This window comes from Rattus norvegicus, chromosome 19 (assembly GCF_036323735.1).
Source record: "Rattus norvegicus strain BN/NHsdMcwi chromosome 19, GRCr8, whole genome shotgun sequence".
Lineage (NCBI taxonomy): Eukaryota > Metazoa > Chordata > Mammalia > Rodentia > Muridae > Rattus > Rattus norvegicus.
The window spans coordinates 54,608,381-54,635,684 of record NC_086037.1 but is presented as its reverse complement, the minus strand read 5'-3'; the positions used below and the strand labels follow the sequence as shown (position 1 = coordinate 54,635,684).

General features: G+C 45.0%; 1 protein-coding gene and 1 long non-coding RNA gene across 5 annotated transcripts; one reads left to right on the top strand and one right to left on the bottom strand.

Annotated features, from left to right (window-relative positions):
• Positions 1–970: 970 nt before the first annotated feature.
• On the bottom strand, positions 971–14,685 carry LOC102554624 (uncharacterized). Of its 3 annotated transcripts, none has more exons than XR_005496984.2 (4): positions 14,599–14,685; positions 5,809–5,965; positions 2,211–2,346; positions 971–1,168 (listed from the first exon to the last, which is right to left on the bottom strand). It is a non-coding gene; the product is annotated as an uncharacterized LOC102554624 (long non-coding RNA). The 3 variants fall into 3 exon arrangements; XR_361844.5 differs by having other exon boundaries at positions 14,517–14,660; XR_597252.4 differs by having other exon boundaries at positions 14,521–14,660.
• On the top strand, positions 14,661–25,833 carry Atxn1l (ataxin 1 like). 2 transcript variants are annotated; one of them, NM_001401111.1, is made up of 3 exons: positions 14,661–14,808; positions 17,170–17,231; positions 18,634–25,833. In NM_001401111.1, the coding sequence occupies exon 3, from the start codon at positions 18,751–18,753 to the stop codon at positions 20,788–20,790; it is 2,040 nt and encodes a 679-aa protein (NP_001388040.1). In that variant the 5' UTR covers positions 14,661–14,808; positions 17,170–17,231; positions 18,634–18,750; the 3' UTR covers positions 20,791–25,833. The 2 variants fall into 2 exon arrangements, with proteins under 2 accessions (NP_001388040.1, XP_008770785.2); XM_008772563.4 differs by having other exon boundaries at positions 14,675–14,808; positions 18,631–25,830.
• The last annotated feature ends 1,471 nt before the right edge of the window (positions 25,834–27,304 follow it).

Below are 27,304 nucleotides of genomic sequence, written 5' to 3'. Positions count from 1 at the left end.
CTCTTAGATGACTCTAACTTGTGTCAAGTGACATGAAACTAGCTGAGACACAAATAGAAACTTCCTCCCTTTTGACAAATATCTTGGATATTTGTCACACAGACAGAAAGCTGACTGGATGACCAGTTAAGAGAATTGCAATAATTCAGTCAAGAGATGATGGCTCCTTGAACCAAAACACCAGTAGCAAAGATGGTAAGGACGGTGGCAGGAATCAGTCTTTAGATGAAGATGTAGAACTCTCAGTTAGTTCTGCCTGCACCACGCCTGTCTGGATGCTGCCATGCTCCTACCTTGATGATAATGGACTGAACCTCTGAACCTGTAAGACAGCCCCAATTAAATGTTGTCCTTTATAGCACTAGACTTGGTTATGGTGTCTGTAACTAAGACAGTAGGACAGTTGACAAAAAGAGAGTCAAGGAAGATACCAAGTGTTCCCCCTTCTCTGTAGCTTAGAACTGCCTTTGAGTGTAAAATCAGAGGTCTGTGAGGATGGAAGACTTGGGGCCATGTTCAATTTAAGATACTTCTGGGGGTTGGGGATCTAGCTCAGGGGTAGAGCGCTTGCCTAGCAAGCGCAAGGCCCTGGGTTCAGTCCCCAGCTCCGGGAAAAAAAAATTAAAAAAAAAGATACTTCTGAGCTTCAGAGTGATGGTATCAAGATGCCAGCTGTCTTTGAATTTAGAGTTCATATAAGCCAGACACCTTAGCTGACAGTGTACAAGTAAAAGGCCTCAAGCACAGACAGTACAGGCCGAACACTCCTGACCCAAACTCCAAACCTAAGGCAGGAGAGATGGCTCAGCAATTAAGGGCATTCACTGCTCTTGCAGAGGACCCAAGTGTGGTTCCCAGCACCCATGGGTTGTTCACAACGGCCTGGTGCCCTCCTCTGGCTCCCAAAAGGGCACCTACACACATGTGTGCATACATACATACATACATGTAAAGAAAAATAAAACAAATCTTTTTTAGAGATCTATTTATTTTTATTAATATGAGTACACTGTAGCTGTCTTCAGACACACCAGAAGAGGACATCAGATCTCATTACAGATGGCTGTGAGCCTCCATGTGGTTGCTGGGAATTGAACTCAGGACCTCTGGAAGAGCAGTCAGTGCTCTTAACCACTGAGCCATCTCTCCAGCCCAAAACAAAACAAATCTAAAAGAAAACCAAAGTGCCAAACTTGAAACTTTCTGCATAGCAACATGACACCCCAAATGGAGAATTCTACACCTGGCCTCACATGATGGGTCATAGTTAAAATACACAGACACTAAATATATTATATAAAATTACATTCACACTATAAGTATAAAGTGTATCAAAAATATAAATGCTTTTCATGCATGAAGCTCTGGGTTTGATTCATAGTAGCTCAGAGTGTAGTGGTACATGCCTATGACGAAGACATGTGAGAGGGGGAAGCAGGAAGATCAAGGGACCAAAAGTGCAAGGCCGTGGTGGTGCACACCTTTAGTCCTAGCACTCAGGAGGCAGAGGCAGGCAGATCTCTGTGAGTTAGAGACAGCCTGGTCTACAGAGCAAGCTTCAGGACGGCCAAGGCTACGAAGAGAAACCCTGTCTCCAAGATAGATTAGGCAGACAGACAGACAGAAGGATGGATAGATAGATAGATGATAGATAGATAGATAGATAGATAGATAGATAGATAGATAGATAGATAATAGATAGATAGATAGATAGATAGATAGATAGATAGATAGATAGATGGGAAAAGATGTGTGTGTGTGTGTGTGTGTGTGTGAGAGAGAGAGAGAGAGAGAGAGAGAGAGAGAGAGAGAGAGAGAACAAAAGAAACTTTAGTTTAGTTTCATAGTGAGATCAAGACCAGCGTAAGTTAGAAGCCAGCTTGGGTTACAAGAGATTTTATTTCAAAACAAGACAAACAAATAAACAACAACAACACAGAGAGAGAAAGAAACAGGGTAGAGAGGTGATATGGCATTTAAGAGTATCTGTTGCTCTTCCAAAGGGCCCAAGTTCGATTCCCAGCACCCACATCAGGTGGTTCAAAATCATTCCTAAGTTCAGCTCCAGGGTATCTGATGCCCCTGGCCTCCCTGAGCCCCTGTATTCATGTGCACACATCCACATGGAGAGCACGTGATTAAAAATAACATGTAAAAATAACAAAAAAACAAGAACCTTTAAAACCAACGACAAAAAGAAAAGTACTCACTATAATGATTGCCTTGGATGTCTTGAGTGTGTGCTAGCTCTTAACAATTTCTGTAAGGCATTGTTTCAGAAGTTCCACTGGAACTATTATTCCATTCAACCTGGGTTTGAATGTTCACGTTTGACTCACACATTAGCTGAAGAAAAAAACCCACAACAGTTGGTAACACACATAGCTGCAAAACAACTAAGAGGAAAGTTTGTTTTTCCACTCCTAAAGGTCAGAGGACAGCTTTCAGGAGTCTGTCTCTATTTCTGCCATGTGAGGGTTGGACTCAGGTGACCAGGCTTGGCAGCCATGTGCCCTGCTCACTGAATCATTTTACCATCCATCATGTATGTCTTTAAAAAGATGTATAATTTAGTACTAAGGAGGGACCCTGCTTGTAAATGTGTCATAGATCAGCCTTATCTTAGAATGAAGATGTGTCAAACCAAGTGCAGTAAGAAGAAAGTAATTATGAGGAACAATATATTTTGAACTGGAAATGGTGGTACATGTCTACAATCTGAGTACTCACAAGGTTAGGGCTGTGAGTTCAAGACCAGCCTAAGCTACATGGCAAAACCCTGAAAGAGAATAAAATAAGAAATAGTTTGAAAGCTGCAGTGGTGGTGCATGCCTTTGACTCCCAGCACTCGGGAGGCAGGGGCAGGCAGATCTCTGAGTTTAAGGGCTGCCTGGTCTACTGAATGAGTTCCAGGACAGCCAAAGCTACAACAGGGAAACCCTATCTCAAAAAATATTTTTAATTAATAATTTTGATTTTGTAATAAGTATTTGAATTATATCAGGATGCTATTCAACATATTCACTAACTAGTACAGCATAGTGTTGATAAATCAGAATGGACCCCGAACAACGGGAATGTCTATGACTGAACAGCAGCAGAGGTCATCTATCCATACTCTGAAAGCCTGCATGGTGGCTGTATTCGTCAGGGTTCTCTAGAGTCACAGAACTTATGAAATGTCTCCATATAGTAAAGGAAATTATTAGAAAGACTCGAAGTCTGCAGTCCAGCTAACCCAACAATGGGCAGCTGTGCACTGGAAGTCCAAGAATCTACTAATTGCTCAGTCCCACGAGGCTGGGGGTTTCAGCTGGTCTTTGGTATAAGCTGGAATCCTGAAAAAGGTTCTAACATCTGTGTGCTGGCAAGTGAAAGCAGGTGAAGAAGAAGGCCTTCTCTCTTTCATTGTCCTTATGTAGGGCTCCAGCAGAAGGGATAGCTCAGATTAAAGGTGTGTACCACCATGCATAAATTTGGAACTTTCTCTGTCCCAGGCTGGCTTGAACTCAAGAAATCGGCTTGCCTCTGTCTCTTGGGATTAAGGATGTGTACTACCGTGCCTGGGCCTAAACATTTCATGGTCATTATGCCTCAAGATCTGGATCAAAATTGTGTGTCATCTCATGTCAAGATTCAGGTCAGAGCCTGTGTCTTCCAGCCTCAAGATCTGATCACAGTTGTGTCCTCCATTTCTGGATTGTGTTCATCCAGATGTAGTCTCATTGACAACCAGGAATAGCCATCACAGTGGTACACACTTGGTAGGCAGATGCAGGAGGATCTCTTTAAGTTTGAGGCCAGCCTGCTCTACATAAAGAGTTCCAAGACAGCTAGAGCTACATAGAGAGACCCTGTCCCCCAAAAATAAAAGGCATATTTTTGTAATCTGAGTAGATGTTAGCCCTGAGTTCCATATGTGTGTTCATGGTGACATATGTTCAGAATTGACATAACTAAGTTTCATTTGTTACCTTCCAATTGCAGGCAATTCAGATCTCTGAAACCCTAGCTCAAATTGCAGGTCAGTTACATTGAGGAAATGAAGCTATCTTAGAAAAGAATCCTCTTGGGGCTGGAGAGATGGCTCAGAGGTTAAGAGCACTGTCTGTTCTTCCAGAGGTCCTGAGTTCAATTCCCAGCAACCACATGGTGGCTCACAACCACCTATAATCAGGTCTGGTGCCCTCTTCTGGCGTGTAGTTGCATACATGCAGGCAGAAAGCTGTATGATGTGTACATAATAAATAAGTTAAAAAAAAAGGGGTTGGGGATTTAGCTCAGTGGTAGAGCGCTTGCCTAGGAAGCGCAAGGCCCTGGGTTCGGTCCCCAGCTCCAAAAAAAAAAAAAAAAAAAAAAAGAATCCTCTTGCTTTTCCTGACTTTTCTATTGAGTCTCCAGCCCAAGACTTATTTCCAAGTCTCTCTGCTTTCTATGGAAAATTTATTCCTAAACATTGTTTGGTGTGCGCAAAATTAGATGTTCTGAGCTTGCTCAGTTTTTCTTAGACTTGGTGCATTAGAGAAGTATATGCCTCTAAAAATCATATTGTCCAAGTGCTAACAGTTCTGAGCTCTCTGATCTGCACAGTTGGCCATATTCTTGGCTGTCCTTTGTACGTGGCTGACAATACCTCTCCAAAAAGGAGAGAGAGAAAAATCATCAAATTAAGTGATATTTGCTTTAGAGGAGGAACTCAAGGAAGCAAAACTCACTTTCCTATTACTTCTTGGAATGTTCTTTTAGCTCCTAAACAACAATAACAACAAACGCCTTGCTTTTAAGTACTGATAAATTCATAACTCGAAACCTCGTTGTCTCATCCCACACATGAGCATAAAAGCATGATACTTCTTATCCCCGAGAGAAGCCCAGTTTCATTTGATTTTAAAGCTTGTTTATTTCCTCCCATCATTCCCACCAAAAAAGACTCATAAAAGATAATTCTTTCTCTTTTTGAGAGAGGAAAGGATTTCTCTAAATTCTATTCGAAACAAGTCATCATAGGGACACCCTCCCAGACAGTTCAAGCTGGTTTAGCTTATGGTTTCAACCCAAGCACCTCAGTCCAGATCTGGAGTCGGCCAAACCAGAATCCAGTTCTCTAAGAAAAGCACAAAATTATGAAACCTAAGATTCCATGTTTCCTTCTTTACTTTAAAGATATCTCGGGGTTGGGGATTTAGCTCAGTGGTAGAGCGCTTGCCTAGCAAGCGCAAGGCCCTGAGTTCGGTCCCCAGCTCCGAAAAAAAGAAAAAAAAAAAAAAAACGTGGAAGCTGACTGTGGTGGTGGATGTTTTTAAACCTCGAACTGGAGAGGCAGGGGCATGCACCACCACCCCACAAGAATTCTTCTAAACATAAATCCATATGTAAACATATCATGAATATATATGTGTGTTTTCTATACACACGTACGTGTGTAATCATGTATGCATATATTTTTATATATGCTGAAAGGATATGTTCTTCACTTTTTTTTTCTCTTTCTTTTTAATTTTCTGAAGCAGAATTTCTCTTTGTAGCCCTGGCTGCCTTTAAACTCACTCTACAGACCAGGCTGGCTTCAAACTCAGAGACTCATCTTATCTCACCTGCTTCTGCTTCCCTAGGGCTGGGATTAAAGAAGCGCACCACCACCACCCAGGTCCATTACATGCTTCCTAGGTGTAGACCTGGGGGCAATCTGACCGCTTTGTCCTAAAGATAATACGACGGCTTGCAGGAGGCAAAGTACGCCTTAGGGTTGCTGGGAAGTGTTCTCCAGTGCTCAGGTTATTCAATGATCCTCATTTTCCCCCTACTTACACAGCTTTTTCAAAACCAAAAACATGCTTAGAGTTGTCTTATCAGGGAGTAGATGGAATTTGTTATGAGATGGTTGTCCTGTGAGTGCCTTGGCGCCTTAAGGAGCCCTTGGTGTCTGTAGTCAACGGACTGCAGGTTAATTACTCCCCGAAGGGTACTGTGGAAAAAATAGAACAAGATCAAGATCTCTCAAAATGCCAGTGTGCCGTGAACACACTTCAACATTTCCTGCCTGACTGGTAGACAGCTGATTTGTGTGGTCTGTGGTTTAATTTAGCATGTTGCCTGTATCTAGGGATTCATCCATTTCTTCTCATCCTTATGATTTTCTGAATTTCATTTTTATGTGTTGTAATTTCTCCCTCTTTTGTTTCAATTTTTAAATTATTTTATTCTATTTTTTAATTAATTATTTTATTTATTTACATGCTGCCCCCCATCCCTCCTCCCAGAGTTCTTCACCCTATCCTTCCACTTCTCTTCTGAAAGGGTGTTTACCCCCAGGTATCCCCTTTTCCTGGGGCAAGTCTCTACAGGTTTAGACAAAACCAGGGGGCTGGAGAGATGGCTCAGTGATTAGGAACACTGACTGTTCTTCCAGAGGTCCTGAGTTCAATTCCCAGCAAACACATGGTGGCTCCCAGCCATTGGTGATTGGATCTGATGCCCCCTTCTGCTGTGTCTGAAGATAGCAACACTGTACTCACATACATAAAATAAATAATTTTTTTTAAAAAAGAATGCTGATTTGCAAGCAGAAGTATGTTTAGCATTAGTTCAGAAGTTTTTGGAAATTAAATCCTAATCCCAACCCAAATTGTTTTCTTTATGCAACCCAAGTTAGCAAATTTAGCAGTGATTACTGTGTGTGTGTGTGTGTGTGTGTGTGTGCGCGCGCGCATGATGTATGTGCAGACTTAAATAGAATGTATGTGGAGGTCAGAGGACAACTTTGTAGAATTGGTTCTCTCCTACATCTACAGTGGTGCCCGGTATTGAGTTCACGTTTCAGGCTTGCACCGTGCCTTTATCTGTTTATCTCACAGATCTGTTTGTGTTTGTTTTAGTTATATATTCTTTGAGTATTTCATATATGTGTATAATGTAGTCTGACTCCTCCCAGATTGTCCCGCATCACCCTCACAACTTCAATTTTTTTTAAGATTTAGTTATTTATTTCATATATGTGAACACACTGTCTCTGTCTTCAGACACACCAGAAGAGGGCAACGGATCCCATTACAGATGGTTGTGAGCCACCATGTGGTTGCTGGGATTTGAACTCAGGACCTCTGGAAGTGCAGTCTATACTCTTAGCCGCTGAGTCATCTCTCCAGTCCCCAACTTCCTTATTATTTCTACTTGTCCTCCTCTTTCTCCTCCCTCTTTACAACCATGGAGTCCAGCTGGTGCTGTTCTTATGTGCACAGGTATAGGACTAAACACTAGAGTATGGTCACACGCCTGAGGGAAACTGACTCTCTCGCTTTCCCAGCAGCCTTCAACGGCTGATAGCTCACAGCTAGGGCTGGGGCCTGGTGAGATGGAATGTTGACTGGCTTGATCTTGTGTAGCTCTTATTCCAACAACCTCTGCTGGTATGAGATCAGGAAGTGCAGGAACCCTGTCATGTCCAGGAGACACTGTTTCATACAAGTCCTCCCAGACCTCTGGCTCTTTTTTTTTTTAACAAAATTTATTTTATTTATATTAGTACACTCACTGTCTTCAGACACACCAGAAGAGTGTCAGATCCCATTACAGATGGTTGTGAGCCACCATGTGGTTGGTGGGATTTGAACTCAGGACCTCTGGAAGAGCAGTCAGTGCTCTTAACTGCTGAGCCATCTCTCCAGCCCAGACCTCTGGCTCTTAATCGTCCCACCTCCTTGTCTTCATGTGCCCTAAACTGTGCAGGAAGGGGGTTATATAGACATTCTATTTTAGGGACATTCTACATCATTTTTTTTCTGCAATTTGACTAGTTGTGTCCCTCTGTGTCAAATAGTAATTTTTTAAATATCCTTGCTTATTTTTATTGTATGAATGTTTTGTCCGCCATGTCTGTTCACCCCAGTGTGCCTGGTCCCAGTAGAAGTCAGAAGAGGGCACTGGATCTCCTGGAACTGAGTGAGAGGGAGCTGTGAGCAGCCACATGGGCCCTGAGAATTGAATGTGGCTCCTCTGTGTGAGCGGCCATCTCTCCAGCCACCTCAGACAGAAAATTTGAGAACCAAACATTTTATCACACTATAAAACAAAGATGTGCTCATTTGCTATGTGCACGCAGGGGGTGATGGCAGGGATGCGTTTATCTATTGTGTGTGTGTCTGTGGAAGGATGTTCGAGCTACGACACCCATGAGGATTCCGAGTACACCTGCAGGAGTTGGCTTCCTGCTTCCATAGCTTAACAGGCTAGAGTCCGGACAATGCTCAACGAGCTGAAAGATCTGGCTAAAGAGCTGCGCTCAGTGCCGCTTGCCTATAAGCCCAACCTGCCCACATCACATAGCAATATGATATCAATCCTGCAGTGTTGTTTGTTCTGTTTTTGTTCTTTCTAGACAGGGTCCTGGGTCTCACTATGTAGCACTGGCTATCCTGGAACCCACTATGTAGACCAGGCTGGCCTTGAAGTCACAGAGATATTCCTGCCTCTGCCTCTCCAGGGCTGGGATTAAAGGTGTGTGCTTCTACTCTGTTAATGCTTCTTAAAAGTCGTGTTTTGGTTGGTGAGATGGTTCAGTGGGTAAAGAAACTTACCACCAAACCTGGTGACCTGAGTTCACTCTTCAGGACCCAAGGGATGGAAAGAGAGAAAAGCTGTCCTTTGACTTCCACTTAAGTGCCATAGTGTGCACCTTGCCCCCGCCCCGCTCAAAATAAATAAATAAATAAAAATGTAATAAAAGGAGCTGGATCCAAGGATCACTGTTCTTCCAGAGGACCCAATCCTGTTCTCAGTACCCATATGGTGGCTCACAGCCTTCTGTACCTGCAGTTCTAGGGGATCCAATGTCCTTTTCTGGCCTTTTCACAGGCATGCATGTGGTGTACAGGCATACACATATATGTAGGCAAGACATTCATCCATACATACAAAAAATTTTAAATTAATGTAATAAAATTAAAGCCAGGGCTGGAGAAGAGGGCTCAGCAATTAAGAGTTCTTAATGTCCTGCCATAGGACCCAGGTTCAATCTCCAGCACCTATGAAGTGACCCACAACCAACCATAACTCCAGTTCCAGAGGTTCTAATGCCCTCTTCTAGCTTCCTTGGGTACGGTACATACATGATGTATGTACATATATGAAGGCAAAATATATATACATACACATATGTGATATAAACAATACATATGCAACATAAATGATACTATAAATTTAAATGAACCGTGGAACTATTTTCCTAGGTAGGGATTGTCCGTGTTTCTCTTTGTTGTGGTATTGATGGTTGAATCTAGGGCCCTGATCCATCTCTCCAAACCTTTTTGCTACTGTTGTTGTTGACACAGGGTCTTTCTAAGTTGCTCATGTTGATTTTGAACTTGTGACCCTTCTGCCTCAGCCTCCTGAGTATCTGGATTACTTGCCTACACTAGCCAAAGACTGTATTGAAGTACAATAGTTTTCTCACCTGAACAAAGTTCATAATCGAAAGCTGCTAAGTGTTTCTGTGAATTGAGAGGATACTGTTTGAGAGAAGCACTGGGATGAGGAAACGTGGCGATAACGGAAGAAGGAATAGCGTCCTTCTGAAAAGGGTAAAGAAGCTACTCCAGAGAAACTTGCCCTGGGGGTTTAGAATTAACAGCTGCTGTAACTTTGGCAAGACTGACTAGATAATGTTCCCTTTCAGCGGCAAGAAGCCCAGGAATCTGATCCTGTTACATTTTAAACCTTTGAAAAGTTGAAGTCAAACTTTGTCTCTGAGATAATTAGAGATTACATGCGGTTCTCATGATGTAAGAAATAATTCAGAGAGACTGGGAGTTCTCTGTATGTTTTCCCCAAAGGCAGTGTCTTGCGAAACTGGTGTGGACTACTACAGTCAGAGCATCGACACCGATCCAGTCAAGATACAGGACAGTCTGTGGAGACCTTTGAAACAAGTGAATCACCTTAGTAAGCAATTAGAATGTTCCCGAAGGCTAGAAACATTCCTTTAAATTACATGATTTCTAAGTGAGGTCTTAGAAAGTGCATCTCCCTGGGGATTTCACAATGACCGAGGGGCAGATAGCAGGCTTGGAGGAAATGTTTACTTAACCTTTCTTTTCTTTCTTCCCCCAGGAGTTGCAGGCACTTGATAACCGTTGTAAATTAAGGAAAAGGCCACAGCTTTCAAAGCAAAGCTGGAGCTGGACAGTGGGGGTCACCCCTTTTAAAGCCAGCACTCCAGGGGCAGAGGCAGGCAGATGACTGTGAGTTGGAGATGGTCTACAGAGTGAGTTCCAGGATAGCCAGGGCTACAAAGAGAAACCCTGTCTGAAACACACACACACACACACACACACACACACACACACACACACACACACACACACGCACACACGCACACACGCACACACACACGCGCGCACCATTGTAATACTGTTTGTTTGTTTGTTTGTTTGAGACACAGGTTTTCTGTTTAGTCCTGGCTGTCCTGGAACGCACTATATAGACTAGCCTGGCCTCAAACTCACAGAGCTTATCCTGCTTCTGTCTCTTGAGTGCTGAAATTAGAGACATGCACCACCGTACCTAGGCTTGGTGATAATTATTTTAAGGTTAGGTTTCATTCAGTATCTAATTATCACTGGGATTCTTTTGGCTTTGTTTGTTCTTTGAGATAGGGTCTGGTCAAGCTGTCTTGCCTGGACTCAAACTCATATTTAGCCTAAGTTGGTCTTGAACTAGTGGCAATCCTCCTGCTTCAGCCTTAATTGCTGGAATTGCAGGAGTGGGCCAGCATCTATGGCTTCATCAGTGTTTACTTTAGCCTCTGAGGGTTCTGCAGGTTGTTTTGGATGGAGATATATATGATATATGAGAAAACAGGTAAAAGGATGAGAGCTGCTTCCCTCAAGGGCAGATTAATCATGGTGAAAATTATAAATTATAAAACTTCCTAAATTAACTCTTAATGAATTTGAAAGGGAAATCTTCTCTGCAACCTGGAGAGGTCACGTGACCTTAAAAAGCTTGAGGAGAGGATGATTCCCAGAGGAGTAGATAGGACAGAACTTGCAGGCTGTATATATTCACCTGGGCTGTGAGAAAAGCTTTTGAACAAAAAAACTCAAACAACAATAGTGTAATGCCAGGCACAAATGCTGACCAGACATCTCAGAGTGTGTCTGTGATTAGTTGTTTCTGTTACTGGTGTCCAACCAGTTCCTTTCCCAAAATGACACTTTACATCCTGAGACACAGAGAAAGGAAGATACAGTGCGTGCAGAAAGGGTCATCTAAGCCACCTCCTCCTCTTGTTATGATGTGGGTGTTTTCCCAAGTTAGCCATGTTCTCCCTGGTTCTATCTCTAATGTCAAGAAGATTTGGGGAAGTTTTTTGAGCTTCCTCTGACTGTGCTGCAGGTGCAGAGAGGAACTAGGCGACCAGTGTGGATTTCAAATTCCTGCTGTCTGAGGGAGAGGAATAACCAGCATAGCAAGGTTTTTGTCTTGTTTACTTCTACCACAGAGCTTGGGCTCTCCCATCCCAAGAATTCCAACTTCACACTACAAAGGAATTCAATAAATAGTCCAGGAATGGGAAGTGGACAAAACTTATTGAAGTTCAACTTTTCAGTATCCACATGACCAAATACCTTACAAAACCAAACAAACAAAACAAAAATGGACCATCAGCAACAATGGAAAGCCCAGAGGAAGAAAATGCGGGCCTTCCAGATTGTAGAAAGATAGCTGAAAGATAAGAGATTTTTTTTTTGTTTTTTTTGTTTTTTTTAGTTCTTTTTTTCGGAGCTGGGGACCGAACCCAGGGCCTTACGCTTCCTAGGTAAGCGCTCTACCACTGAGCTAAATCCCCAGCCCCAAGATAAGAGTTTTTAAAAGGCTAAAAACCCAGGGAAAAGGGACAAAATAATTGGCAAGGAGGGACTGGAGAGATGGCTCAGAAATTGAAAGCAAGAGGGCTGGAGTTGGGTTCCCAACATTCACATCAGATACACACACACACACACGTACACATGCACACACGCACACACGTGCACACACGCACACACACCTACACACACGCACACACACAGAGGAGTTAGGTATTTGGGCTTTTTGTTTGCTAGTTTTTAATGGCAGCGGGATTTCTCTTATGTAATCCAGGCTGGCTTCAAGCTCATTGTATAGCTAATGATGGCGCACTCCTGCCTCCACCTCTCAAGTACCAGAACTACAGGCATGTAATAACGTGTAATAAGGCTTCCATTTTTCCTAAGGTAATATTCTTGCAATAACTCTAACAGTAACATAAGAAACTTTTCTTCTTTTTGACCATCAAGTCCAGTTCCACTTTCTTCTCCAGAAATGCTAGTTATGTTTCTCTGTACATATACATAAATAAGTATAGTTATCTTTTAATATTATCTTCATAAATAACTACAGTGTGTTTATCAACATTATCTACATACCATACATTCTTGCCACATTTTATCACTTCACAAAATATTTGAAAAGGGGTTTTGTTTTGTTTCATTCTGAGACAGTAGTAGCTCAGGCTGGCCTAAACTTGCAGCAATCCTCCTGCCTCAGCCTCCCAAGTGCAGGGATTATAGAGAAGCATGTTTGGCTTTTTTGGGAGTTCTTTCTACATCTTCCTCCCACACATTTAAGAGTGAACTAAAAATAGTAAAAAAAAAAGTCAGACAACTATACATTAAGGACCAGACATCAGCTCCTTCAGCTAGTACTTGTACTCGTGTGTGTGTGTGTGTGTGTGTGTGTGTGTGTGTGTGTGTTAAATGAAAATGTGTGGTTTTGTTGTTGTTGTTTGATTGTTTTGGTGACAGGGTCTCCAGTAGTGCCAGCTGGCTGACCTTGAACTCCTGACCCTGTGTTATCTCTATCACCAGAGTGCTAGGATTACAGATGTGCCCTAGCATGCTCCATTGTATTCAGTGCTGGAGAATGAACCCTTGGCTTCATGAATGCTGGCAAGCAGTGGACTAAGCTACATTCCCAACTCATTAGGACTTTAAAAACAACAAACACAATAGCTATTTATTGATTGAACATCCATTGGAAAGGGGAAAAAGAAATCCCCCTGTTCAGTTCAGTTTGTTTTTAAAAATTATTTATTTACTTCTCTTTCATGTGCATTGGTGTTTTGCCTGCATATGTGAGGGTGTCAAATCTTGGAGTTACAGACATTGTGAGCTGTAATGTGGTTGCTGGGAATTGAATTCAGGACCTCTGGAAGAGCAGTCAGTCGGTGCTCTTAACCACTGAGCCATCTCTCCAGTCCCAGTTCATTTTTTATGAAACATGCATAAACACCTTTTCAGTATAGTTGTAATCTGAACACAAGGTCAAGTACTGGCTAAATGTGCTGCTTGCCTGTGTGGTGGTTTGAATGAGAAGCTTCCATAAGCTTGACTCTTGGTGCCCAGTTAGTGGCACTATTAAGGTAAGTATGGCCTTGGGGAAGTATGTCACTAGGGACCTGGCTTTGAGGTTCAGAGCCACTCTCTCTGCTTTGTGCTTTGTGGTTCTAGATGGGAACCCTCCTCTCTGCTCCAGCCTCTATGACTGCTGAATGCTGCTTTGTCACCATGATGGACTCCTAACCCTCTCCAATCGAACTGCAAGCTCAAATAAATTCTTCTTCTGTTAAGTTGCCCTGGTCGTGTTTTATCACAGCAATAGAAAAGCAACGAACGCGTTTGTAATACTATCACCCGGGAGACAGAGGCAGGAGGATTAAGAGTTCAAGTTCGGGCTGGAGAAATGGCTCAGTGGTTAAGAGCACTGACTGCTCTTCCATTGGTCTGGAGTTCAAGTCCCAGCATCCACATGGTGGCTCACAACCACCCGGAATGAGATCTGATGCCCTCTTCTGGTGTATCTATAGATTGCTACAGTGTACTTATATAGAATAAATAAATCTTTAAAAAAAAAAAAATTCAAGCTCACCCTAAATCACACAGTGAGCTCAAAACCAGTCTGAGCTTCTTTCGACCCTGTCAAATAAACGAACAAATAAACAAAAGTCCTCCCCCTCCAATCAGCGACCCAAATCAGCTGTTCATTTTTGCTTTTACTTAAGCCAATCAAACACTCATTCAAGTATTGATTAGAATTAGTATGAACTGGAATTAATAGGTGACAATATTTCCAACCAGTAGCCAAGCCCTCTATTCACCGACCTGTTTTCCTCTGTACTAAACAGAATTCCTTTCTCTTCCCCTCCACCTACTCCCAGGGCTTCAGTACTGGCTTCATTTTTCCCTAGCTCCTGCACAGGTGCACACTGTGGGTGCCTCAGGCTATTTCTGACTTTATAAGGCTCTTGACCCTTGAAAAGATCTGGGCTCACCTCTCTCTTACCCTGACCCTACAATGACCCTTCCATCTCCTCCATTCCAGTAAATTCTGGGGCTTCCTAAACAGGGTTCCCCAGGGATCTCCACTATCTGAACTTATAGTGATAGCTTGTGAAAACTTCTCTAGGGAATCCAGGCCTGGGAACTTAAGGAAACATCACCTACTCACTAGACTGATTCAGACGGATAGGCGGTCATTTTCCCACCAAAGGGGGGCGCTGGGCATGATGGGCAGGCAGCCAGTTACCTCCTCTGTAAGGTAGGCGGCGCTCCCTGGTTCGAGTGACGTCATTTCTCCGCGTCGGGGGCGGGATGCGCTTAACGCCATCTCCGGGCGCCCGGCTTGGGGGGGGCCGCTGGGTGTGGGGCGGCTCCGGGGCCGGGGATGGCGGCGGCCGCGGTGGCGGCGGCTCCGGGACGAGCGGGAGGAGTCCAGGGAGCTCCGTGAGATGGGCCGGTGAGTGTCGCCTGGAGCAGTGGCCTCTGGGCTGGCCTGAGGTCAAGCAGGCCTGGTTCGGAGCTCTAGTGGAAGGGCCCCCTAGAAACCCGTTGCCTCACCCGGCCGAGGGCCCCCCAAACAGCGGGCAGAGAGAGCGAAAGAGGCCGTGCCTGGCCCTGTAGATGCTGCTTTCCCGCCTGGCCCAGAAAGCGGCCTCAGGCCCTGATGCCCCGGCGGTGTTGTCCCCGCGGGCCAGGATGTCCGAGTTCTCAGGGCGGGAAGGGGCCCCCAAACAAGGAAGCGTCGCCAGCGGGGCCTGGCCTCAGCTCCACGTCCGACCCCCGACTCCCTAAACGTAGAATCCCCCAGTTCAGGCCTTTACCGCTGTCCAAACAAGGATCATCAAAAGCCATCCCTGGTCTCTACCAGGGTGCTCCCTTTTTTTTTTTTTTTTGTGGGGCGTACCTCTCCCTCAGTGAAATTTGGGTGTCCCTCAGTGTACAGTCTCTTGATTCCATTCCTTGCTTGAAAAGGAGCAGCACTCTCGGCTCTGTTGGCAGGTCTCTGGGATGGTTCCGTTGCCCCTTAGCTCAGTTAAGGTTCACAAGTTGTGTCATTCCCCACGAGAAATTCTCCAAAGCTGCTCCATACACCCACACCCGGGTTTCAGATTTTGAAGTGTTTCGCCTTATGGGAACCTGGTGGGCAGGCTGAGCTTTCTTTTTACCTCTTTCCGTCCTTTCTTTATTTTGTGTTTGCTCACTTCTCAGTGACCCATAGACAGGTTTCCTTAGCTTTTTTTAGCTACAGAGGACAAGAAGCATCATTTTGGGAATTAAGAAAATGAAATAAAAGCTGAGTGCGTTCAATTAAACTTTTGATGACAAACAAATGCGTGACTTGTACCCACTTTGTGATTTATGTGTGGCATTAGGAATCTGCTTTTCCACATTTCCATCTTTTGTGTACCCTTGAACCGTGCCTATCTTAGGTAAATGTTACCTTCAGTTGGATCGAGCTTGCACTATTCTGACTTTGACAGAACAGGCTTTTTCTCGGTATTAGTCAATACTGCTAACTCAGCTGTTAAGACTTCGTTGGCCCCGGTTTTGTTTTTGGTTTTGTTGTTGTTTGTTTTCTTTTGAGAGGGTCTTATGAAGCTCAGGCTGACTTCTGATTTGCTATATAATCGAATGTAGTTGGCAGTTTACCTTGATCCTCTTCTTTCTACCTCAGAAGAAGTAAGATTACAAGTGTCTACCACCATTTCCAATCTGCGTGGTGCTGGAGATCAAACCTTAGGATTGATGCATGCTAGGCAGGCACTTTACCAACTGGGCTGTAGCTGGAACCTTGAAAGGCCACGTTCTTTAATTATTGATGTTTCTGGCAAATGTAGATTCAGATATTGGTAGCTTAGTAATAGTTTTGTTCCCCATTGTTAGCTACATAGAATCAAAATGGCGTTTTCATTTTCTTTCACATTTCATTCAGTACTTAGTGTGAAGTCATGTAGAGAATTTTATGTGAGTACACACACACACACACACACACACACACACACACACACACACACACACACACAGAGGAGCCCTTTACTTAGAAAATCTGTTAATATAGCTTTCACTTTGAGTAACTCCCCCTTGACCTCTTTTTCTGCCCCAGAAACATAAATAATTGTTCCTTTTCCTCTAGTGACAGCTTTCTTATTTAAATAATCTCTACATCTGTGTGTTCATAGGCCCTTAATGAAGGTGAAACTCCCAGCTTCTCATTGCTCACATGCAGACAGTATTAAGTCTCTCCTTTTTATATGTGCATTTAAGCAAAATTTGATTGGAAATGAGCTTAATCATTGAGGAATGGGGTAGAGAATGAAGAATATGATCATAAAGAAACCATTGGAATTAACACATGGAAATTTCTTTCCAGGGACGTCTTCCAGGGACAAAAAAATAAAGCATAAAAGATTTTTTTCCATTTTTGTTTTGATTTTGTTGTTGTTGTCTTGGTTTTGTGTGGAGGCCAGAGGCCAGCCTTTAGGAGTCCCTGCAGCTTGGGTCCCAGGAATGGGACTCGGGCCTTGGCAGCACACTTACCTACTGAGCCATCTTGTTAGCTCTGGGATTTATTTTCCCTTCAGTTTCTTGGGCACTCGGGATAAGTGTGCTGTAATAGTAATAGTAATAGTGTGGTAACACTGGATTAAGAATGAAGCAAGAACTTAGGGACTTCAGTGGATTTTTTATTTGGTTTGGTTTTGGTTTGGTTTGGTTTGGCTTTTTGGGGTTTTTTGGCGTCTTTGGAATTACCTTTCATGATGGCCCCAGGGAAGATGAGAGATCTGCTTCCAGCTTACGTCAGCCTTATATCTTCTAGGCTCCCAAACCAGAGGGGAGGACACTTACTACAGCTGCTCAGAAGCACCACCAGAAGCTCAGGTAATAGAAGCACTTTGGATTCCTTGTTTCAGGAAAAAAAACCCTGGCATGTGCATGACAGTATAAAAACAGAATTCAGCCTGATTGGAAAAATTATTGCCGAGGTTCATATGCATTGAGGAATTGATATGAAAAAGATGCTTTCTGATGTAAAGAGAAAAACACAAAACAAAACAAAACAAAACAAAACAAAACAAAACAAAAACAAAGCCCAGGTTCTCATGTAGCCCAGACTGGCCTCTAATTCATTAAGGCAAATCTCACTAAGGGTGACCTTATCGCCACTTCCCAAGTGCTAGGACTATATGCATGTGCCATCTCTCAGGGGTCCTAAAAAGATCCTTTTTGACTGTGGATTAAGGTGATTACAGAAGTGATCCTAGCCCTTGGGAGGCAGAGGCAGGAGGATCTCTGAGTTTGAGGCCACCGTCTATAGAGTGAGAGTTGCAGGACAGCCAGCAATACACAGAGAAACACTGTCTAGAAAAAACAAAACCAAAACCAAAAAGGGGGGGGGGGCGGGGGGGCATATAGAAAGTGACAGGAAGGGGAGAGAGAGAAGTCAACGTCCATGTATGGAAACACAGAACTAGAATTGTGTGATATAATACCCAGAGCAGAGCTACAGTGGAGAGGGAGGGAGGGAGGCACTGGCAGAAGAAATAAGAAAAAGAAGGCAAACTGAGGATGATCACTGAGAAGAAAGAAGTCTTTTAGACCAGAGAACAGGAAATCATGCGTGAGATCAGAATTGTTTGGAGAAACAAGATATAGAGCAAGCTAACATAGTCACTCTTCTCATGGGGTCAAAGCTGAAACATAAAGTTTCTTGGAACAACAACAAAACCACTACATTTTATAATTGTTTAGGGAACACGGTTTACAAACCTCAGCACGTAGTAACATGAATTTAGCCAGTCTTAGGTTGAAGAGATGGGAGAAGGTGAGGTCATAAGCCAGATTGAGCTGGGAAAGGAAGCAAGAATGAGGTCATACATTCAGGGAAGAAGAGGGCACATTAGTCTTTGATAGCAAAAGGAGAAATTTAGGAAAGAGCTGTCAGCAAAGACATGAGCTAAGCCCTGTTCAAGGGAGGAGCCTGAGAAGAGGGAAGGGCCTCATGGAAGCACAACTGGCCCCGAAGGTGGCAGTGAAGAGATTTTGGAGCCCTCAAGTTACTTACGTGTCTTGGTTGTGCATCCTTGTAGCTCTTCCTGGTTTTCCTGCCTCTTGCCTTCCTGTTCTAGGCTGACAAGTGAACAGGCAGCCTCCTTCTCCGCCCTTCTCATACACCTCCTTTTTGTACAGCTCTCCTTAGGTCTTCCTGGGTGCAATTCTTGATACTTTGTTTGACTTGATTCCCTAGGTTACTTTTTTCTGCCTCTCAATTATTCCCTAGCAGATGTGGGCACCACAGCCAGCAGCGGAGCGGAGTGCAAGGAAGCCACAGAGAAGTCATTTCTGATGCCCGAAGGAACAAGCACACTCCTTCTAGGCTCTGGGAACACCATAAAGCAATATGAAACCTGTTCATGAGCGGAGTCAGGAATGCCTTCCACCAAAGAAACGAGACCTCCCTGTGACCAGCTGCTCCACAAACCACACACCCTCCAGTGATGCTTCTGAGTGGTCCCGAGGGGTTGTGGTGGCTGGGCAGAGCCAGACAGGAGCCAGAGTCAGCCTCGGGGGTGATGGAACTGAGGCCATCACTGGTCTGACAGTAGATCAGTATGGCATGCTGTACAAGGTGGCCGTGCCACCTGCCACCTTCTCACCGACTGGCCTCCCATCTGTTGTGAACATGAGCCCCTTACCCCCCACATTTAATGTAGCATCTTCACTGATTCAACATCCAGGAATCCACTATCCCCCAGTCCACTATGCTCAGCTCCCATCCACTTCACTGCAGTTTATTGGGTCTCCTTACAGCCTTCCTTATGCTGTGCCACCTAATTTCCTACCCAATCCTCTCCTTTCTCCTTCTGCCAACCTTGCCACCACTCACCTTCCACACTTTGTGCCATATGCCTCCCTCCTAGCAGAAGAGGCTGCTCCTCCCCCACAGGCTGCATCCCCAGCTCAGTCATTTACCAAGTCCTCTTCGGCCACCTCCCCACCCGGCCAGTTGCCACATCACTCGAATACTCAACCACTGGATCTTGCTCCAGGCCGGATGCCCATTTATTATCAGACATCCAGGCTACCTGCTGGATATACCTTGCATGAAACTTCCACAGCAGGTGCCAGCCCCATTCTTACCCCTCAGGAGGGCCAGTCTGCTCTGGAAGCAGCTGCTGCCAATGGACAGAGACAACGAGAGCGAAGTGTAAGACGAGAAAGTGAGCCCCTTGACTCCACCAGCAGCAAGGGTGAAAGCCAAGGACTGGTGCCAGTGGTAGAATGCATGGTGGATGGACAGTTGTTTTCAGGTTCTCAGACTCCGAGAGTGGAGGTGGCGGCGCCAACACATCGAGGGACCCCAGACACCGACCTTGAGGTCCAGCGGGTAGTCGGCGCTTTAGCTTCTCAGGACTATCGTGTGGTGGCAGCTCAGAGGAAAGATGAACCCAGCCCTCTTAACCTATCCCATCATACCCTTGACCATCAGGGTGAGGGACGAGGGTCAGCCAGGAATCCTACAGAAGTGGTGGAGAAAAATCAGACCCGTGTATTCTACCCTCAGTCCCATCAGGAACCAGTAAAACACAGACCTTTACCCAAAGCAGTGGTTGTAGCCAATGGCAACCTGGTGCCCACTGGAACTGACCCTAGCCTGCTGCCTGTGGGCTCAGAGATCCTGGTGGCATCGAGTCTGGACATGCAGGCCAGAGCCACTTTCCCAGACAAGGAGCCAACGCCACCTCCCGTTACCTCCTCCCACTTGCCCTCCCATTTCATGAAAGGCGCCATCATTCAGTTGGCTACGGGGGAGCTGAAGCGGGTAGAGGATCTCCAAACCCAGGACTTTGTGCGTAGTGCCGAAGTGAGTGGGGGGCTGAAGATTGACTCTAGCACAGTCGTGGACATTCAGGAGAGCCAGTGGCCTGGATTTGTTATGCTGCATTTCGTGGTTGGTGAACAGCAGAGTAAAGTGAGCATCGAGGTGCCCCCTGAGCACCCCTTTTTTGTATATGGCCAGGGTTGGTCCTCCTGCAGCCCTGGGCGGACTGCACAACTCTTCTCTCTGCCCTGCCATCGGCTACAGGTGGGAGATGTCTGCATCTCTATCAGTTTACAGAGCTTGAACAGTAACTCAGTTTCTCAGGCCAGCTGTGCTCCCCCAGGGCAGCTGGGTACACCCCGAGAAAGGCCTGAGAGGACGATCTTGGGGCCCAGAGACCTATGTGACAGTGAGGGGAAGAACCAGACTTCAGGAGAGGGTTCCCGGGTGGGAGAGCCCTCCCAGCCTGAGCCTAGTGCTCAGGCCTGCTGGCCAGCCCCAAGCTTCCAAAGATACAGCATGCAAGGGGAGGAGGCACGGGCTGCGCTGCTCCGCCCCTCTTTCATTCCGCAGGAGGTAAAGCTGTCCATCGAAGGGCGTTCCAATGCAGGAAAATGAACCTCTTTCCCACCCCAGGACTGGGCTTTCTCCCCAGAGGTGAGCCTCACCGTGAGCATTGAGAGGATTTGCACATGCCAAGCAGAGAGTGGCTCTCTTGGCAGTGAGATCTGGGGGAAATAGGCATTAAGACAGCCTCCCAAAGCAGGATGTGTTGCTCATAACCCCATGGCATCCTCTCAGGATAGCTCTAGAGCATGCTGAGATGGGGAATTGAAGGCTTGGAGCAAGAAAGGGTAGGAGTGCACATAGGATAAGAAACATTCCAAAATCAGGGCCTCCCTGTTTGTTCCTACCATCCCTGGCTCCTGCAAGGGAAGAACAGGCTTTGGGAGCCGGGGGCAGAGGGAGGAAGCAAAGAAAGAGCCAAAAATGATGGTCACAGCTTATAGTAGCAGGAAAACTGTTTTCTTTCTTTTTTCCTGTCTCCCTCCCCTCCTTTGTGGTGGGAGGGCAGGAGGCCCAATGGTTGAAAATAAGAGGGTTCCCACCCAGAACTCTTCTTGTGAGAGACGTGCACTTTAAAGGGTGATTTTGTTACAGATGTTTATGGCGGGGTTGGGGGTTGGGGAGCACCATGATCTATGGAACTATGCTTGGTCCTTTGCTTCTACCCGATCCCATCTCACCTCACCATTCCGCTATAAGGCTTTCTAGCAGTTTAGGGCCAGGAGAGAGAGAGAAACCCCTTTAAGTTTGAGAATGAAGGACTGCCTTGCCAGGAACCCATTCAGGGCTGTGGGGAAAAGATTTGACTAAGATGATGGGACTTAGGCAAAGCTTTTGAAAGGCCTCTAACCTAAATTCCCACTCAGCCTGCCAGGCCCGCTTTGATACTTCATTCAGTCTGTAGTAGTAACTTCAGGACCTGGAGGACCTTTTCCCCTGGGCACCTATGCTCCTCCATTGTCTGTCTATGTTGTGCCTTAGCGCCTACACTGCCCCTACCCTTCTGCTGCCTGACCTCTGCATGGTGTATGACCTGGGCCTCATGTGTAGCTGCACTGCCTTTGTCCACTAAGACCTCTAGTTTTTGGTGTCTAAGGGTCCCTGGTTTCCCTATTAGCTATAATTTTTATATTTAGAAACTCAGAATCATGGCCTCTTCCACTGGCAGCAGTATAGTGGAGAAACAAGAAAGAAACCATGCCCTAGACTGGCCATTTCCACTCCAGTGGATTTTCTTGGCCTCCTCCCGTCCAAATCCATTGCCTCTGAGCACCTGGGCCTAAGCTGTATCCTCCCAGTGTCAGCTCTGAAAGTCTAGAACAGTCCTTGTAACATCTTAGCAGATGTTTCCTTGTGTGGTGGTGGATTCTTCTAGAAAGAGCATCTTCTATCTTGGTTGTATTGGCTACCACCTGTCTTATTCGTCCATCTCCCTCCAGCTGTAGGATTCCACTGGGTGTTAGGATTTAGGTTCCCCTCCCCCAACAACTTTCAAGTGGTTGAGTAATTTTTTGTGAAGGTTTTTTTTGGGGGGGGAGGGGTCTTTAGACTCTTGAAGGCAACTCAGGGTATTGTCCACCCAACTATGTAGTTAGACTTCTCCCAGGGAATGATTGTGGCATTTCCTTCATAGATAGACTTGGACCAGCCGAGACCTGGCCTGTCACCAGGAGTCCTATACTTCTGAAGTGTGAGCAAAACTTAAGGCAAGTCTTGTGATCTCTCTTCACTTACTTCCTCCCCAGCTGCCAAATGGGGAAAATAATCTTACCTACCTCCTGGGGGAGGGGAAGGTCTGAGAATGGAGTCCTTCTTAGTGTTCAGGTGCTAAAGGTTATTCTCCTTGGGGACAGAGTGACAGAAACTGGCTAGTTTGCTATAAATCCTACATTCTGTTTCGTACCTTGAGAGCAGATACATGGTCAGTGAGCTTTTAGGGCGGACTCAAAGGAAGCTGCTTGACCTGACTGCAAGCACTGACGTCTCTGACCCTGTGCTGCATTGGAGGTCACATCCTTTCCCTTCTTTTGCCCCCATTCTCTGCTGCTTCTCTGGCTTGTTTCCTACAGTGGGGGCCTGTGGGGTTGAGTCTTGAGGAATTCTTGTCTCCTGTTTCATGAACAACGCATTCCTAGGTATTACTGCATGTGTGGGTTTCTCACAAGACCCCTTCTCAGAAGGTTCCTCATGGAATTTAGTGACATGCACTGTAGATGCTCAAGAAATGTCTACCCAGGATACCACTGAGCTTCCTCCTCATGGGGCAGACATGTAATTGGTTAGTAGTTGAAGTCAAATTGCTCTCTGCTTGGGCTGCCTGTAGCTGAATCCTTGGAAAAAGAAATCGTTGAGGCCCTTGACAAATTGGGCATTGACTTTTTTGCTATGGTTCTTTTTCTTATCCCTGCTTGGTTTAAAAAAAAAAAAAAAAGACAACTCCCTTAATGTGGCGCCATGCATATGTAACTTGATTTTGCGGAGAGCTTTTTCCTGAAGTATGCACCCTAGAAAAGAAACTGCTAATGCTTGTCAGAGCTATGGCAGTACTTGACCCTGAGTGTGTAAGAGGTGGGACTGGCTTTTAAAGTGAGCATTCCAGTGGTTAGCTGTCAGCTTTTGGGGATTGGGCGGTTGACAAAGATCAGCCTGGTCCTGGTTAATGGTAGGACTTTCCCAAAACTTGGAGAAAGAACTGCTATCTGAGGCTATCAGAAATACCCATGCCAATATAGAGGGGGAACTTGGTAAAAGATGATGATCATCCTTACCAAGATGAGAAGTGGGGAAGGGCTTCGGGTCCTTAGAGCTGAGAGCTTCTACCCAATAGAGAAGCCCAAGAAGAGCTAGACTGACCCCTTTACACTTACGGTCCCACTTGGTCTTAACACTATGGGCTTTGTTTGCTTTGTGCTGCTTTGCCACGGCTGTTGTCTGCTCACTGTCCTGCCTGTTGCTCATTATAGCTCCTGTTCCTCATGTCTCTGGCCATGTAGACTCTCAGGCATTCTGTCCAGTGTTCACCTGTGTTCCGCCAGTATGACTGCACAACACAGTCATATTCAACAGTGAAGGTGTGAATGCTGTTGATGGGCTGGGAAATTGGAAAGGATGCGGCTTCAGTGCTCTCAGGAACCCTTAGGCTCCAAAAATTTGCCTGCCTTGAGAGAAAAACAAACAGGTCTTTTCTCTCCCCTTTATGGTACTTCTCAGAACAAGAGGAACCAAGTTAGGGCTTGAGCCAGCGTCCCAGTGCATTTGTCCAGCCCCAGATTCTGGGACTAAGAAAGTGAGGTTTGGCTGAAAGAGCTCAGGTTGGGCTTCATTTCATTTTCACCAGTGGGTGTTATAGGCCTTCTAAAAACAGAATGGTAACATAATTCAACCTGCATTGAGCCGGGATTTTGAAGAGTTGAGTGGTCACACTGGTGTGAACTGAAGATGGACATTGGGAAAGGCTCAAGCCATTGGGATAAAGATAACCAGATTGATCCATTGGCTATGGGAACTTAGGCCACAGGTTTAGTTAGAATCAAGCAGGATAAAGGCCATGTTTTAGAGATGGGTTAACTTCCTAGAACTAAGTTTACTAAACTACACTGAAGCTATTATACTTTCTAGATCAGAAAAAATACACTACAGTTGAAGAGCTGAATTCTATTATGGATGGATGGATGTTGTGAGCCCCTGCTTAGAAGCCTTCACCTTCTAGCTCCCTGGGGTAGGAAAGGTCCCCGCATCATGCAATAATAAAATAAGCATCCGAGTCTTTGCAGCTGTCAGTTGTTTTTTCAACTCTAGGATCCATCTTTGGACCAAAAGTCTGGTCTGGGCCTAGGATGACATTGGCCCTTGATGCTAGAGTTGGCTGCATTCTCTCCTTCCCTGCAGACTATGCACAGTTCCCGGAGCAGAGGGAGAGGTGGTGTGGCTTGCCCTGCTGAGCCTTCTCAGCAGGAATAATAGTAATAAATGCACTTTTCACACTAAAGGTTTCGTTGTTAGTTCTCCTGTTAAGCCCAGATCTTTCCCTAGTAGATTGCAGCTCAACAGTCTGTGATCCCAAAGCCATTCCACTGTAAATGCCTGGCAGGAAAGATGGCCCCAGACTGGGTTCCTGCCTGCAGTGTGTGTGGCAGTAGCCCATGTGCCTTTACCTAATGTCAGATTTGCAAGCGTTTAGTCTGTCTTTATGTTGGGGGGGTCTTAGGTACTTCAGAGAGAGAACTGGTAACAGTGATTTTATGCCCACCCCACCCCCTGCCAGGGACTTTGCTCGTACTTGTAAATGGTGAGGGTTGGTGAGCTGCTGGTATTGCTGAAGGCAGGGCGGACCCCTCACTTGCTCATAGTGCACTCACTGAATTGGATTGGGGAAGAGACTGACTGTACTCACGGCTAACTTGAAGTATTAAAACAAGGCTATCCTCTACACACTTCCTAGTCACGCAGGATCCCTGTAGCCAAAACAGTATATGTTCCAGCTGCGAGAGCAAACTGCTCTCAGCTTGCATAGCACCTTAGGGGAGGGAAGATAATGGATAGGTAATCGGGTGGAGGAAGGATGGTAATTTTGTCATCCAGGTGGCTTTAGGGTCCTAAGGAGTAGAGAAGAATGGCACTGGGGAGGTCTGGATGGATCTGGTTTGTGTAGGAGTTCCTGTAGATAAATTACTGGTCCCCCCAACCACTATCCCCAGTATGTAATGGCTGAATTAATATGTAATCAACTGCATTGTATCTAAAGCCTTAGAACTAGTCAGGTGCTCCTCCCACCCAATACCGTTTCTTACCCTCTAATCCTACCTGATCTTTAACAAAGCATTAATAATTCTAAGGATAATCTCTATTTTGTTGTGCTTTTTTGTAACTGTTTTAAATAAATCAATTTGTACTGTATATTTGTACTTTTGTGAGATCCTTTTTGCTGTTTTACCATTTTAAGTCTCTGTACTTGGCTACACACAGATTGTATTTTTATTGTTAATGCTCTCTTCTTATGGATACCTGCATTTAACTTGTGGACTATGTAAACACAATATATATCAATATCTATATATCTATATATCGATCTATATAAACTACTAGCTTTTCCTTTTTGGTGTTTGCGCCTTTTTCCTATCTGTTTTATGGGTGGCCATTGGGTGGGAGCACTTGGGAGTAAAGATGGCGCAGGCCACTGGTAAACTTGGCAAATGGTAGGACCTCCCTGACATGGTCTGTTCCCACGGGTGTGGATTTCAGAGTTTGGAAAATCTACCTGTAGACTATGTTTGGCAGCATCAATCTCTAGGCTGTCCTAACTGCTGATTTATCCATGTGGTCCTTGCTTTTCCCTGGCATACTGCCACACATGGAAGTAATCCCAGTCATAGCCGCTGCTTCTGACTTAGTTTGCCACCAGTAGGTGGTAAGACACTCAAGCACGTTTATTTACTGTGTACAACTATCCTGTGATTTATCAATTATCTATTGCTAGTATTACCATCTTTTGGCAGGAATTAAATAACTGGCTCACATTACACAGTAATAGGATGGATGGTGGTTTTTTGTTTTGGAGATAGGATCTACATAGCTGGCTATCCTAGAGCTCACTGCATAGACCGGCTGTCCAAGTGGTAGGATAAAGATGTACATACATTACCACATCTAGCTTATTTTGGGGTTTTGTTCGGTTGGATTTGCAACCATGGGGATCAAAGTTAGGGCCTCCAGCATGTTAGGCAAGCAACTACTGATCTGGAGGTTTGAACCCACATATCTAATGTTGTAGAAATACTGAGCTAACCCATGTAAAGTGGACAAGGTATTCGTTGGGACACAGTACATCCAATCATTTGAAACAGTCCAAATGTGAAAGGCATTTGGGTCAATGAGGTACTTAATCTCTTTTCAATGCAACTCCTTTTGTCTTTTGGTTGTTTTTTTTTTTTTGTTGTTGTTTGTTTGTTTGTTTTCAAGACAGGATTTCTCTGTGTAACAACCTGCCCTAGCTGTCCTGGAATTCACTCTGTAGACCAGGCTGGCTTTGAACTCAAAGATCTGCCTTCCTCTGCCCTCCTGAGTGCTGAGATCAAAGGTGTGTGCTACCATGCATCTAATTCTTCAGAGTATTTTTCAGCTTACCCATAGTTTGTTGGGATTTTAAACAGCCTTAGACCTACAGAGGTGGGAGAGGAGTCCAAATGTCCCTGTAACATTGGAAGAGGTCCACATTTCTGGCATAGTTATTTTTCTGGCAACAAATTAACTAGGGCACATCCTTCTGGACCTCAAGATCTATAAATATCCAAACTGTACATAAGCTTTGATGCGGGCTAAGGAAAGTTCTATGCTTATTCTTGTACCAGCATCAAGAGAGAAATGAGTAGCTCATCTTGTACAAAACATGGCAGCCAAACTGCAAGAATGAGGAGTTGTTCTACTCTAGTCTTCACAGATGACTTGATCTCACCTGTCAATAGTCCTTTGCTTGGACAGCTTAACTTGAAGAGCACTGTGCCTCAGAAAAGAAAAAGCCACCAGAAATACCTACAAAGCCCTGTCAAGCTCTCTACTGCCACACATC

Coding starts and splice junctions, on each gene's coding strand:
- Atxn1l (NM_001401111.1), top strand. CDS start 18,751: ATGAAACCTGTTCATGAGCGGAGTCAGGAATGCCTTCCACCAAAGAAA.